The 13,927-nt window shown below is 36.7% G+C and overlaps 1 protein-coding gene across 1 annotated transcript in view; it reads right to left on the bottom strand.

The window, feature by feature from the left end:
- Positions 1-13,927, bottom strand: part of LOC136141916 (A disintegrin and metallopeptidase domain 3-like) — a 116,732-nt gene that overhangs the window by 69,309 nt on the left and 33,496 nt on the right. Inside the window, 3 exon segments of the mRNA XM_065900072.1 lie at positions 5,603-5,664; positions 13,441-13,515; positions 13,517-13,619. Coding sequence (XP_065756144.1) covers positions 5,603-5,664; positions 13,441-13,515; positions 13,517-13,619 — 240 coding nt within the window.

Genomic DNA, 13,927 nt, shown 5'->3' with positions numbered 1-13,927 from the left:
TTTCTATATTGTGTGAGAAAATGTTCTAATTTCAGTCCTTTACATGTAGCTGTCCTGTTTTCCCAGCGCCACTTATTGAAAAGACTGTTTTTTTCCTCCATTGTATATTCTTGCCTCTTTTGTTGTAGATTAATTGACCATAAGTGCATGAGTTTATTTCTGGGCTCTTTATTCTCTTCCAGTGATCTATGTGTCTGTTTTTGTTCCTGTATCATACTATTTTGATTACTGCAGATTTGTGGTATAGTCTACAGTCAGGGAGTGTGATGCCTTTCTCTGTTCTTCTTCCTCAGCACTGCTTTGGCTATTCGCAGTCTTATGTGTTTCCATACAAACTTTAGAATTATTTGTTCTAGTTTTGTGAAAAATGCCATTGGTATTTTGATAGAGATTACATTGAATCTGTAGATTGCCTTGGGTAGTATGGTCATTTTAACAATAGTAATTCCTCCAATCTATGGAAACAGTGTATGTTTCCATCTGTTTGTGTACAGGTTTTTCACCTCCTCAATTAGATTTATTCCTAGGGAGTATTCTTTTCGATGTAGTGGTAAAATGAGATAGTTTTCTTAATTTTTCCTTCTGATAGTTCACTGTTAGTCTATAGAAATGCAACTGATTTCTGTATATTAATTTTGCATCCAGAAACTTTATGAAATACATCAATGAGCTCTCCTAGTTTTTGGCGGTGTCTTTAGGATTTTCTATGCGTAGTATCATGTCATCTGCAAACAGTGACTATTTTACTTCTTCCTATCCAAGTTGGATTCATTTGATTTCTTTTTCTTGCCTGATTGCTGTGGCAAGGACTTCTAATACTATGTGGAATAAAAGTTGTGAGCAAGGACATGCTTGTCTTGTTCCTGATCTTAGAGGAAGTGCTTTCAGCTTTTCACCATTAAGTATTATGTTAGCTGTGGGTTTGTGCTATATGAGCTCTATTATGTTGAGGTATGTTCCCTCTATGCCCCCTTTCTGGAGAGATTTTCTCATAAATGGAGGTTGTATTTTGTCAAAAGCTTTTTCCGCATCTATTGAGATGAACATCTGTTTTTTTATGTGGCTGTTGGCTATCTGTAGGTGTAACACACTGATTTTTTGGGTGGATATTGAAAAATCCTTGCATCCCTGGGATAAATTCCACTTAATCATGGTGTATGATCCTTTTAATGCCTTGTTGGAATTGGTTTGCTAATATTTTGTTGAGGACTTTTGCATCTATGTCCATCAGTGGTATTGGCCTGTAATTTTCCTTTTTTGTGATATCTTTGTCTGGTTTTCATACCAGGGTGATGTTGTTCTCACAGAATAAGTTCAGAAGGGTCCCTTCCTCTCCAATTTTGTGGAATCGTTTGAGCAGAATAGATGCTAACTCTTCTCTTAACTGTTTGGCAGAATTCACCTGTGAAGCCATCTGGTCCTGGACTTTTGTTTGCTGGGAGTTTAAAAATTACTGATTCAAATTAATTAATGGCAATTGTTCTGTTCTTATTTTCTATTTCTTCCTGGTTCAGTCTTGGGAGACTGAACATTTTTAAGAATTTGTCCATGTCTTCTAGGTTGTACATTTTATTGGCATACAGTTGTTCACTGTAGTCTCTTATGATCTTTTGTATTTCTGTGGTGTCAGTTGTAACTTCTCCTCTTTCATTTCTGATTGTACTGATATGGGCCCTCTCTCCTTTTCCTTGATGAGTCTGCCTAAAGTTTTATCAATTTTGTTTACCTTTTCAAAGATTCAGCTCTTAGTTTCATTGGTCTTTTCTGTTGTTCTTTTATACCTATTTCATTTATTTCTCTTCTGTTCTCCTTATGCTTTCTTTCCTTCTACTAATTTTGAGTTTTATTTGTTCTTCTTTTACTAATTCCCTTGGCTGTAAGGTTAAATTGTTTGAGATTTTTCTTGTTTCCTGAGACAAGCTAGTGTCTCTATAAACCTCCCTCTTAGAATTGCTTTTGCTGTGTCTCAGATTTTTGGATCACTGTGTTTTGCTTTTCATTTGTCTCCAGGAAGTTTTTATTTCCTCTTTGGTTTTACAGTGACCCATTGGTTGCTTAGTAGCATATTATGTAGCCTCCATGTGTCTGGGGGTCTTTTGCAGTAGTTTTCTTGTAGTTCATTTCTAGTCTCATAGCATTGTGGTCAGAAAAAATGCTTGATATGAATTCAATTTTCTCAGATTTACCGAGGCTCGTTTTATAGTCTAGCACGTGATCTATCCTGTACAATGTGCCATGTGCAATTGAAAAGAATGTGCATCCTGCAGCTTTTGGATGGAATGACCAATGTATCCATTTGGTCAAATGTGTCACTTAAGGCCTTTGATTCCTTACGGATTTTCTGTCTGGATGATCTGTTCACTGATGCAAGTGGGGCGCTAAATTGCCTACTGTTATTGTGTTACTGTCAATTTCTCCCTTTATGTCCATTGATATTTTTTTTTTTTTTTTTTTTTGCGGTACGTGGGCCTCTCACTGCTGTGGCCTCTCCCGTTGAGGAGCACAGGCTCCAGACGCACAGGCTCAGCGGCCATGGCTCATGGGCCCAGCCGCTCCGCGGCATATGGGATCTTCCCAGACCGGGACACGAACCTGTGTCCCCTGCATCGGCAGGCAGACTCTCAACCACTGCGCCACCAGGGAAGCCCTGTCCATTGATATTTGCTTTACAGATTGAGGTGCTCCCATGCTGGGTGCATGTATATGTACAATTGATACATCTTTTTTTTTGGATTGATGCCTTGATCATTATGCAGTGTCCTTCTTTGTCTCTTGTAACAGTCCCTTTTTAAAAACTATTTTGTCAGATATAAGTATGTCTAATCTGTCTTTCTTTTGATTTCCTTTTGCATGGAATACCTTTTTCCATCCCCTCCCTTTCAGTCTGTGTGTCTTTAGATCTGGAGTGAGAGTCTTTCAGGCCATACGGGTCTTGTTTTTGTATCTATTCAACCACTCTATTTCTTTCTTTATTGGCGCCAATAATTACATTTAAAGTAATTATTGATATGTGTGTTCTCATTTCCATTTTGCTAATTGATTTGGACTTGTTTTTATAAGTCTTTTTTGTTCCTTTCTTCTTCTTTTGTTCCCTTTTCATATGATTTGAAGACTATCTTTAGTGTTATGTTTGGATTCCTTTTACTTTTGTGTGTGTGTCTAGTATAGGTTTTTGGTTTGCAGTTACTGTGAGGTTTTTATAAAGATATAGATATATAGATATGAATGACTGTTTTAAGTTGCTGATCTCTTAATTTCAAATACATTTTAACAACCATGCATGAATACTCTCCTCCCCTCACAATCACTGCTTTTAATATCTCATTTTACATCTAATTGCTTTATGTATCTCCTTATTCTGGATACAGGTGACTTTGTTAAAAGACATAAGTCTTTTAACCTTCCTTCCATCTTTGCATGTGAAATGATATCCTACTTTTACTGTATGTTTGCTTTTACTAGTGAGCTTTTTTCTTTCATAATTTTTATGTTTCCAGTTTTTGGACCTGGCTTTTTTCTTAGCAAAATTGTTTTGACATTACTTGTAACACTGGTTTTGTGTTGCTGAACTATTTTAGGTTTTGCTTGTCTGTATAGATTTGGATCCCTGTATCAAATTTGAATGAGAGCCTTGCTGTGTACTGTATTCTTGGTTGTAGGTTTTTCACTTTCAACACGTTAAATATATTGTGCCACTCCCTTCTGGACTGCAGAGTTACTGCTGAAAAGTCAGCTGATAGCCTTATGGGAATTCCTTTTTATGTTATTTTTTATTTTCCTTTTCCTGCTTTCAATATTCTCTTTTCATCTTTAATTTTTGTCATTTTTATTACTATATGTTTTGGTATGTTCATCTTTGGGTTAATCCTATATTGACTTTCTGGGCTTCCTGGATCTGGATATCTGTTTCATTCCCCATGTGAGGGAAGTTTTCAGCTATTATGTCTTCAAATATGTTTTCTGTTCCTTTCTCTCTCTCTCTCTTCTCCTTCTGGGACCCCTAAAATGCAAGTATTAGTGTGCTTGATGTTGTCCCAATGGTCTCTTAAACAGTCCTCATTTCCTTTCATTCTTTTTCCTGTTCCACATCTGTAATTTCCATTACTCTGTCTTCCAGCTCATTGATCTATTCTTCTGTATCATTTAGTCTACTATTGATTACTTCTAGTGTATTTTTCATTTCAGCTATTGTATTCTTCATCTATGTTTGGTCATTCTTTATATTTTCTAACTTTTTGCTTAAAACTTCTGACATCTTGCTCTGTGCATCCATTCTTCTGCCAAGTTCTTTGATCATCTTTATGAGCACTACCCTGACCTCTTTCTCAAGTATGTTGCCTATCTCCACTTCACTTAGATCTTCTTGTGGGCTTTGATCTTGTTCCTCCATCTGGAATGTGTTCCTCTGTAGCCTCATTTTGCCTAAGTTAGTATTTGTATGTTTATGTACCTGATAAGTTGGTTGTGTTTCCTAATGCTGGAGAGTGGCCTTTTGCAGAAGACCTCCTGTGTGTTCCAGCAGCATTCTCCACTCTCTTCACCTGTGGTATAGACTCTAGTCATTCCCCAATGTGGGCTGTGTGGGTCTTCCTGTTGTGGCAGGCTGACTATGTGGGAAGTCTGGTGGGCTTTCTTGGCTCCTGGTTCAGGTGGTTGCCACTGCTGCCTCAGGCACAGGCTGCCAGCTGCTGGTTGTCAGGACCAGGTCATAAGGCAGCTGACTGTGAAATTCCAGGGGGTTCTGGGGATAGTGCTGGCTCACTGCTGTATGGAGTCAAGGTCCAGAAGACTCCAGGGCTGTAGCCCTCCCACTGGTGGGTGAAGCCAAGTCCTGGGGTTCCTGCCAGTCTACTGGTAGGCAGAGCTGGGTCCTGGAGTCTGGTTGCAGGGCCCAGGGGTCCCAGAGCTAGTATCATATCATTATTTCCTGTTAATACTTTTATAAAAACTATTTAAAGATCTGAATATTTCCTTTTATGCAAAAAACCTAGAACATCATGAAACTCATTGAGAGACTTATACAAAATTACTAGTGATAATGGACAAAGCAAGTTTTTTCATTAACTTGCTGCCTGCCCATAAGTTTTTGCTAAAACTAATTGTATAAACAAAAAGTTTCATAATCAAATATGTTCCTATGAATTATTCTTCCTATTTTTTAAAAATGGAATTTCCAACAGAGAACCCAAGCAGTTACACAGCATAAAATAATCTTATAAAAGATAGTATTTAATAAAAGGATCTTCAATTGAGTAATAAATGAAATAGCTTATTTTAAAATGGAAATTGACTTAAGGAAGAGTTTCACCACAATTTTGGGTGGATCCAGAAGTATATGCAACTAGTTATAATACAATAGATTACAGTGCAATACAATCCTCCCTTATATATGAAGTTTTACATTCTTTCTAATAAATATTGGTATTGATTCCCCCATGCCAATGGAAAGGCAACTGACAACATTTTTTATGTACTGCTATACTGAGATACAGATTTTGAACAGAGTGACATATATCTGCATTGCAAATAAAGATTCTTTTACATGTCCCCTTTCAATTTAAATACAAAAAAGATACAATGAAATACATCAATAATGCATACCAAGGCTTTATCCATAATGACTTGTATTTTCAGAACTCTTTTCAACAGCACACCAGAATTTTTCTGCAAAACAGAGAACATGAATTAAATAAAACATTTAAAAAATTTTACATTGTTTGTAATTATCAGGTACATTATATAATTATATACATACAGACACACACACACACACACACACACACATACACACACACACACATACAGAGTTATAGATAGATACACAGACAGATAGAGAGATATAGGTAGATAGATAGTTAGGTGGTAGATACATATACAAATACATAAAGCTATAGATATTAGAGAAATAAGAGGATTGATGCCCACTGAGTAAATAAGCTGGTGAGATTATGAAAATGTTAGGAACAAATCAGAAGCTTTCACCTTATAATCTTGAGAATTAGAATCCTCTAAAAAAGTTACTGAAATGAGGGAGAATCCTTGTTCCTTCCTCTGAAAACCTTCCTCTTGGTCCCTCACCCCAACCTTCAAGCTAAACAAATTCCCATTAACTTTCCCCCTAATGTTACCTCTATTTATCATCCTTTTTGTACTTGTACTTATTTATATTAACTTTATTGTGGCCTACCCTCAATAAAATGCATCTATTTTAAGAATAAAGTTACGTGAACTGGTAGCAATATTTACACCCATGCAACCCTTTCCATCACTAAAATAAATAATGTTTCCATCACCCTCTTCCAAGTTAACAGCCTACAAGTCTCAAGGCAACCAGCCATCTGCTTTCTCTCACCATAGGTTACAATAACTTACCCTAGAATTTCACACAAGTGGAATCATATTGCATGTCTTCTTCTATATCTGGCTTCTTTCACTCAGCACACATCTGTGTTGCTGTGATTATTACTGATCCATTTGTTTTTATTGCTACGAAGTGTGCCATTTTAGAAACACAAAACAGTTTGTTTATACATTTAACTATTGATGATCCTTTGGATTATTTAATCATCTTCGCTATTGTAAATATAGTGGCTATGAATATTCATGGACAGGTCTTTGGGCAGTTATAGTCTTTCATTCTTTCTTGGTTACTTAGAATTGGAAAACCTGATCTGCATGATACTTGTATACGTGTAAAGTAGTACAAAAGTTCCAGATTACTTTCTAAAGTAGTTTGATCATTCTGCTTTTTCTCCAAGAACTAATAAGAATGACAATTGCTCCACATTCTTGCCTGTATTTGGTATTGTCAATCTTTTGCATTGCATGCATTCTTGTCAGTCTGTACTGAGATCTCACTGAGGTTTTTTTTTTTTTTTTTTTTTCTTGTGGTACGCGGGCCTCTCACTGTTGCGGCCTCTCCTGCTGCGGGGCACAGGCTCCGGACGCGCAGGCTCAGCGGCCATGGCTCATGGGCCCAGCCGCTCCGTGGCATGTGGGATCCTCCCGGACCAGGGCACGAACCCGTGTCCCCTGCATCGGCAGGCGGACTCTCAACCACTGCGCCACCAGGGAAGCCCCCTCACTGAGGTTTTAATTCGCAGCTCTTGGGTGATTAATGATGTTGAACATCTCTTCACAGGCTTGTGGCTCATTAATGTGGTGTCTCCAAGTCCCCTACTAGAAATTTTATGTTTAGCCTTGACTATGCTTTAATTCATGTTTTTGGAATAAGGGTCAATTCCCTTTTTATTCCATGTGGAAATCCCATCTTCTTCCATCATTTGATGAAGAGATCATTCTTTACTTTTCAAAGGCCTTAGCACCTTTGTGGATAATAATTGTGGCAAGAGCACTTGGGTCTACTTCTCATCTATTGTGCTCCACTGTCCTATACGCCTACCCTTATACCAAAACCACGATATGTTTCTCCACAGCAGGGGTCAGCAAACGATGGCCCATGGTATAACCACCTGTTTGTAAAACAATATTTTAGTGGAACACAGCCACCCCCATTTGTTTATAGTTTGTCTATGCTGATTTCACGCTGCAAAGGGTGAGTGAAGTAGCTGCAACAGAACATACGCCCCACAAGCCTGAAATATTTACTATCTGGCCGCTTAAGGAAAAGCAATGTAAGTTCTTCACCTTGTTCTTTTTTTCAATTTTCAAAACTCTTTGACTCTTCTAGGTATTTGCATCTCCTTATGAATTTGACAATCAATTTCTACAAAATGTCTTCTGGAATTTTGATTGGGATTACACTGAAACTACAGGTCAATTTGGGGAAAATGAATATCTTATCTTTCTTTTTCCCTGTGACTTTGCTAGACTCTCTTAATTAGTCCGGATTGCCTTAATGGAGATTCTTTAGGACTTTCTATGTAGAGAGTTAGATCACTAAAGAAATAGGGTTATTTTTCCTTTCAAAAATTTATACCCTTTATTATTATTCTTTTTCCTTTTGCACTACCTAAGAACTCTAGTAAAATGTTGACTGGAAGTAGTGAAGGCAAACAACCCTGCATTATCCCTAATCTCAGGGGTGGTTTTCTTCAGTTTGGGGCTATAACAACTATACCATAGACTAGGTGGCTTAAACCACAAACATGCATTTCTGACATTTCTAGAGGCTGGAAACTTCAAGATCAAGACACAGGAGATGTGATGGCTGGTGACACCACTCTTCCTACTTTGCAGATCTCCTGTACGCTCATGTGATGGCGAGCAGAGAAGAGGGATCCCGTGCCTCTTCCTTTTTGTATGAGCATTAATCCCACCATGAGGGCCCCACCCTCACACATAATCTAACCCTAATTACTTTCCAAAGGCTTCAACTCCTAATACCGTCCTATTGAAAGTTAAGGTTTCAAAACATGAATTTTGGGGGAACACAAGCCTGCAGTCCATAACAGGAGCATTCGGTCATTTACATTCTTTACATTAGCTGCGGATGCTAATAGATGCTCTTTATGAGATCAAGGAAGTTTTCTATTCCTACTATTTACCATGAACGTGTACTGAATGTTGCCAAATGGTATTTCTGAAACTATTGCCATGATTCTGGTTTTCTACCAAAATCTGTTAAATTCATTCAATTCCTGTTTTCTTTACTGACTTATGTAATACTGTCGCAAAGTCTTTGAAAAAGCACACATGTTTTTGGAGTATAATGGAAACTTGACTGGATAACAGATTGCTGGGATATTATGTACCCCCCCTGGAGAAGCCATTTTCTCTACTCCCTAGTTAGACATTCTTGACTATATTACAAGCACAAGACTTATACTATAATTCAGCAGTCCCCAACCTTTTTGGCACCAGGGACTGGTTTCATGGAAGACAAGCTTTCCCTGGACTTGGGTGTGGGGATGGTTTCAGGTGATTCAAGCACATTGCATTTACTGTGCACTTTATTTCTGTTATTATTCCTTTGTAATATATAATGAAGTAATCATACAACTCCCCAGAATGCAGAATCAGTGGGAGCCCTGAGCTTGTTTTCACTTGCCACTCACTGATCGGGTTTTGATATGAGTCTACAAGCAATTGATTTATGATGGTCTCTGTGTCGTCAAACCTCTCTGCCAGTGATAATCTGTATTTGCAGCCGCTCCCCAGCGCTAGCATCACCACCTCAGCTCCTCCTCAGATCATCAGGCGTTAGATTCTCATAAGGAGCGCGCAAGCCAGATCCCTCGCGTGCGCAGTTCATGGTAGGGTTCGCGCTCCTATGAGAATCTGATGTCACCACCAATATGACAGGAGGCGGAGCTCAGGCAGAAATGTGAGCGATGGGGAGCGACTGTAAATACAGATGGAGCTTCGCTTACTCGCTGCTCACCTCCTGCTGTGTGGCCCCATGCCTAAAAGGCCATGGACCAGTAATGGCCCGGCAGTTGCTATACTTGCTTTATAAGAAATGGCCAATTATCCAAGAATGATGTTTGCTCCTTCTCCAAGAGAGAAGTCTGTGAGAGAGAGCTGTCCAGGGCCAGCAGCATCAAAGAGGGGATGATATAGACACTCTTTTCCCTTAACTCCTGTCTAGATTCAAAAACTAGTGGGGGACAGTTTGGGGCCCCGTGTTGAAGCTAGAAAAGGAAACCACCAGCAGTTTCATCTACCTTGGTCTTTGCCTGAGCAAAGCACATATGTGATGTTAAACCACTGACAGTCGGGAATTGGTTGCTTCAAAATCTAGTGGTATTTGACCTAATAGTGGTTCTCAAGAATACAGTTTGAGGAAGCGTACATAGTTGTTCCATCTTTTGATCTGATTGAAAGTTCACTGTATTTGGCAACTACCCCTTATGAATTTGGTTGTGATTGTGGCTGGCTATTATTTTCATTCGGGATGAGATTAGAGTCTCTTTTTTTAAAAGTGTGCTTCGTTTCACACATTAGGAAGGACAATTCACAATAGGGAGGAAAGAAATGGCTTCAACCAAAAAAAATCTCAATTTTATAGTTCTGACTGGGTATAGAATTATAGGCTGGAAATCACTTTTCCTCCTTTTAAGTAACTGTTGTATTGCCTTTCAACCTCCAATATTGCTGCTAAGTAAGACCATGCCATTCTGCATCTTCTTTATATATAAAAAACCAGATTTTTAAAAATATTGGTCCAGAACCTCCACTTAAATCATTCTGAGAATTTTTCTTGGATTGTTTTATGATTTATTCAACTCAATTTTCTATGTTTATTTGTACCAGAACTCAGATTACATCACCCATATTGTTATTTTAACTGAATTTCTTATCTCTCAAATTTCCCTGTCATTTTTGTTTATATTTTAGTTTTTGTGTGATTTCTGGAATTTTATCTTGTGAACTTTCTTTTGAGTTTTTACATAGGTTCAGCATGCTTTTACCTTCCAAGAACTGTTATCTGCTCAGTGTTATTTTTTACATAGCACTCTGTTCTTATTTTGTGGTGAAATATTTTCTCCTACCTCTCTGAGGATATTGTCATTTTGTTTTCTTCACTCTCTCTATTCCTTGGGACCTCAGGCTTTAGCACTTTGAATTTTTCCATGTCTCTATCTACCATATTCAATTGTTTCATCACATGTCTAGTGCCCCTTCGTATCAGGCATTGAGCATCTGACAGCTTATTCCAACATCTATGACCATGTACGGAGCTTATGGCCTGCTCTCTTCACAGACAGTAAATTGTCTGGGTTGTTTGCTGGGAAAACCCTGCTGTCAACATGGTTAGTTTTGATTCTTTTGGGTGGTTTCATTCCCTCCTGGGTTCTAATGAACATCTTGGATTGTGTAAACCTGTTTCCCAATATCTAGTGTGCCAAGTTTAATTTACAACAGAAACAATCGATTAGGAGAGGAAATCAGGTTTTATACATATTTATACAACTTATTTTCAACCACGTCTCTTCCTAGGCCCACCCTTAATATCATTTCCTAAGGTATTCGGACTTGCAGTTCCAAAAACATTTGAGTAGTTCTGTAGTGCGTATCAAGTTTCCTATAGCCTATCCCAATTGCCAGTTAAGGATTCAGCTTTTTAGTGGCTAAATCAGCTGTCTATCTGCTATTCAACTTCCAATGTTATTACTATTCTTCCGTTCTGTTTGTGTGTGTATGTTAATGCCATGTTAAAAACTCCTTTTCGCTTTAGTGGGGTTTAAGGAAGGGGCAGGGTAAATGCATGTGTCCAATATGTCTTTAACAGGTGAGCCCTTTATGTATTTTGTTTGTTCTACTTTTCACTGGTTATCATGAAGGCCTTCACCTTGATTATGAGTTTATTTGTGTTTCCTCTCATAAATGTCAAAATATGCCTAAAATATAAGATTTTATTTTATTTTCCTCTCTCTCTTTAAAATATCTGTTTTATTGAAGATACTCACTTTGTCTATTTGTGCTTGTAAAAAATTCTTGGGAAAACATGCTTCTCTAAAACTAAAGATTTAAGCCTATCTAATTCAGGGTGAAAAGCAATCATTTAATTCACAAACATGTCAGTACCCATTCTTTCCATTCATTCCTGCAGTGATATCCCTGGCTTTCTCTAGGTTCTGAACTTTTAGTCTCTTTTATTTCATTATTGCATTTTGTTTTGTATCCAAACTTTCCATAATTAGTTCCAGTTACGCTGCTTTACTACATTAGAAACTAGAGAGAGCAAATGTTAATAGTAGTAGTAGCGATATTTATTGATCACTTATTTTTCCCATATATGCTAAGTCATTTTCAATTATAAATTTATGGAATCTTTAAAATATTTGTGTGAATCAGGGATTATTTTTATTATTGGAATTTTACAGATGAGAACATTTAAACACAGAAGGATGATGTTACTCGGCCAAATTCTTGTGGCTACAGCCTGACCGACGGGAACTTCAAGCTAAGGCAGCTGGAACTGTATGCTATCTCTGTCTCTTCCCATCCCTCTCTTATTGCTGATTCACTGGAGGGGGATGGCTTCCAGTGCAGTGCTCTTTGTCTTTCCCAAAGCATGTCAATCCCTTCAGGTTTGCCCACTGCCACAGAAGAGTATTCATGGAATCCTTTTAAGTTATCCAATTTACTTCATGTGACACTGCTCTATTTCAGTTATGAAAATGGTCTGCAACTGTGTCCAGTGTTGTACTGCAATATGCAGATGGCATAGGGTTAGGGGTCACATCTCAGTTCCATTAAAAATGAAATTTTCATTTCTATATATGATTATATTTTATCATTTTTATGACTTTCTGAAAGGGCAATTTTACTAATCTGTATTTGTACCAACATCTTTGGCAAAATAAATAAAAGCATATTAAAGCAACAGTGAGATGGAGATCATCAAAAATTAAATACAAGTTTCATTCGTTAAGATTTTGTTCTGCTTCTCTAAACAGGATATCTTAATTTTCATGAGAATATGTGGACAGAGATTCCTTTCCTTAACCACTGATGGCAAAATGTAAAGTTGTGCAATCACTCTTAAGGAGGAATTTAGTATGTATATATATATCTAAAAAACTTTGGAAATATGCCTATTCTTAGATACAGGTATTTATAAAAAAAAGTGTGAATGCTCAAAAATTTGATACATTACTGCTGTTCATTTCTGGATTAAAGTAAAAACACAAATATGCAGAATATGCCATAATTTTGTAAAGTAGATATTTTAAGTTTATATATATATATATGTATATGAAAAAGCATGAAAGAGTACAAATTAAAATAATCGCCCTGAATTCCACACAACATTTTCTCTAGAAAACAGTATTATGGTCATTTCTTATTTTCCTTATGCATACATTTAATTTTAAATCAACATTAACTAATGTTAATTTAAAATAATAATAAATGTAACATAATTTAATGATAAGAGAAAATGTGCATTATCCTCTTAACAGCAATTTTAAGGGGAAATTTCAAAGAAGCATATATGATTAGATAATTTTTTGTTAAATCAATCTTCTTTTATAAATCAACCTTTATAACTAGATACAGTAAAACAATTAGAACAAATACTCCAAAGTTCTAAAAGCACTATATCTAGACAATGACATTTCAGATGATTTCTTGCCTCTTTCCTACTTTTACCTTTTCTATCAAAATAACACTTTCTTACAAAGAAAAAAATGCACTGGCAAAACTGATGACAGTGTCAGAATCAGCAAATTTGAGTATCATTATATTATTAGGTTGCAAATTCAGTAACAGTGCAACTGTGCATATATGCCTAAGAATACTTGCAATTAAGTATACGTGTGAATATTGATTTTTGGATTATATGTTTATATCTATTACATTTTAAAATATTATATGACTAAACAGAAAATATTTTAAATAAATACCTTACAAGAGAAGGTTTATGTATCATCAACATCAGTTTAAATTTGTTTTCCAAATGTAACAAATTTCAACATGAATATGTGTATCAAAAGTTGCACAAACGAAGATCCCATAAAAGGGGTTACTCACTTCTGATTTCACAAAAATTTTGTAGGACTGATCTGCCAATTGGGTTGTAGAATTATTTTCTGCTATGGGGGGGAAAATCAATTTCATTATCCTTTATCTGATAAAGCATATGCTCATATGTAGCTGAAGATTCCAACGGCTGAATTCCATAACTGACATTCTCCAACTGCAGTAATCCCCTGAATATTTAAATACATAAAAAAAATTAAAAACATAGACTTCTCAATGATAAACATAGATCGATATTAAGTGAAAACATTATATAGAAAGTTGATAGTGGCCTTTGTCGTCTAATATCTAAGAATCATCCCATCTTCCTTGGATTAACATTTAAACCCAATTTTCTAACTTCTTCTATCTATTACAGCATTTAGGAGTCATTGCAATTGTAGTGTGGCTCAGTAATGTGGCTATTTCTTATACTAGTGGCAGTTTTTCTGAATAAATTTTATAACTGCAAGCCTGGGAGAGAGACAAAGTGAATAGG

This window comes from Phocoena phocoena, chromosome 21, assembly GCF_963924675.1.
Source record: "Phocoena phocoena chromosome 21, mPhoPho1.1, whole genome shotgun sequence".
NCBI lineage: Eukaryota > Metazoa > Chordata > Mammalia > Artiodactyla > Phocoenidae > Phocoena > Phocoena phocoena.
This window is presented reverse-complemented; position numbering and strand designations above follow the sequence as displayed.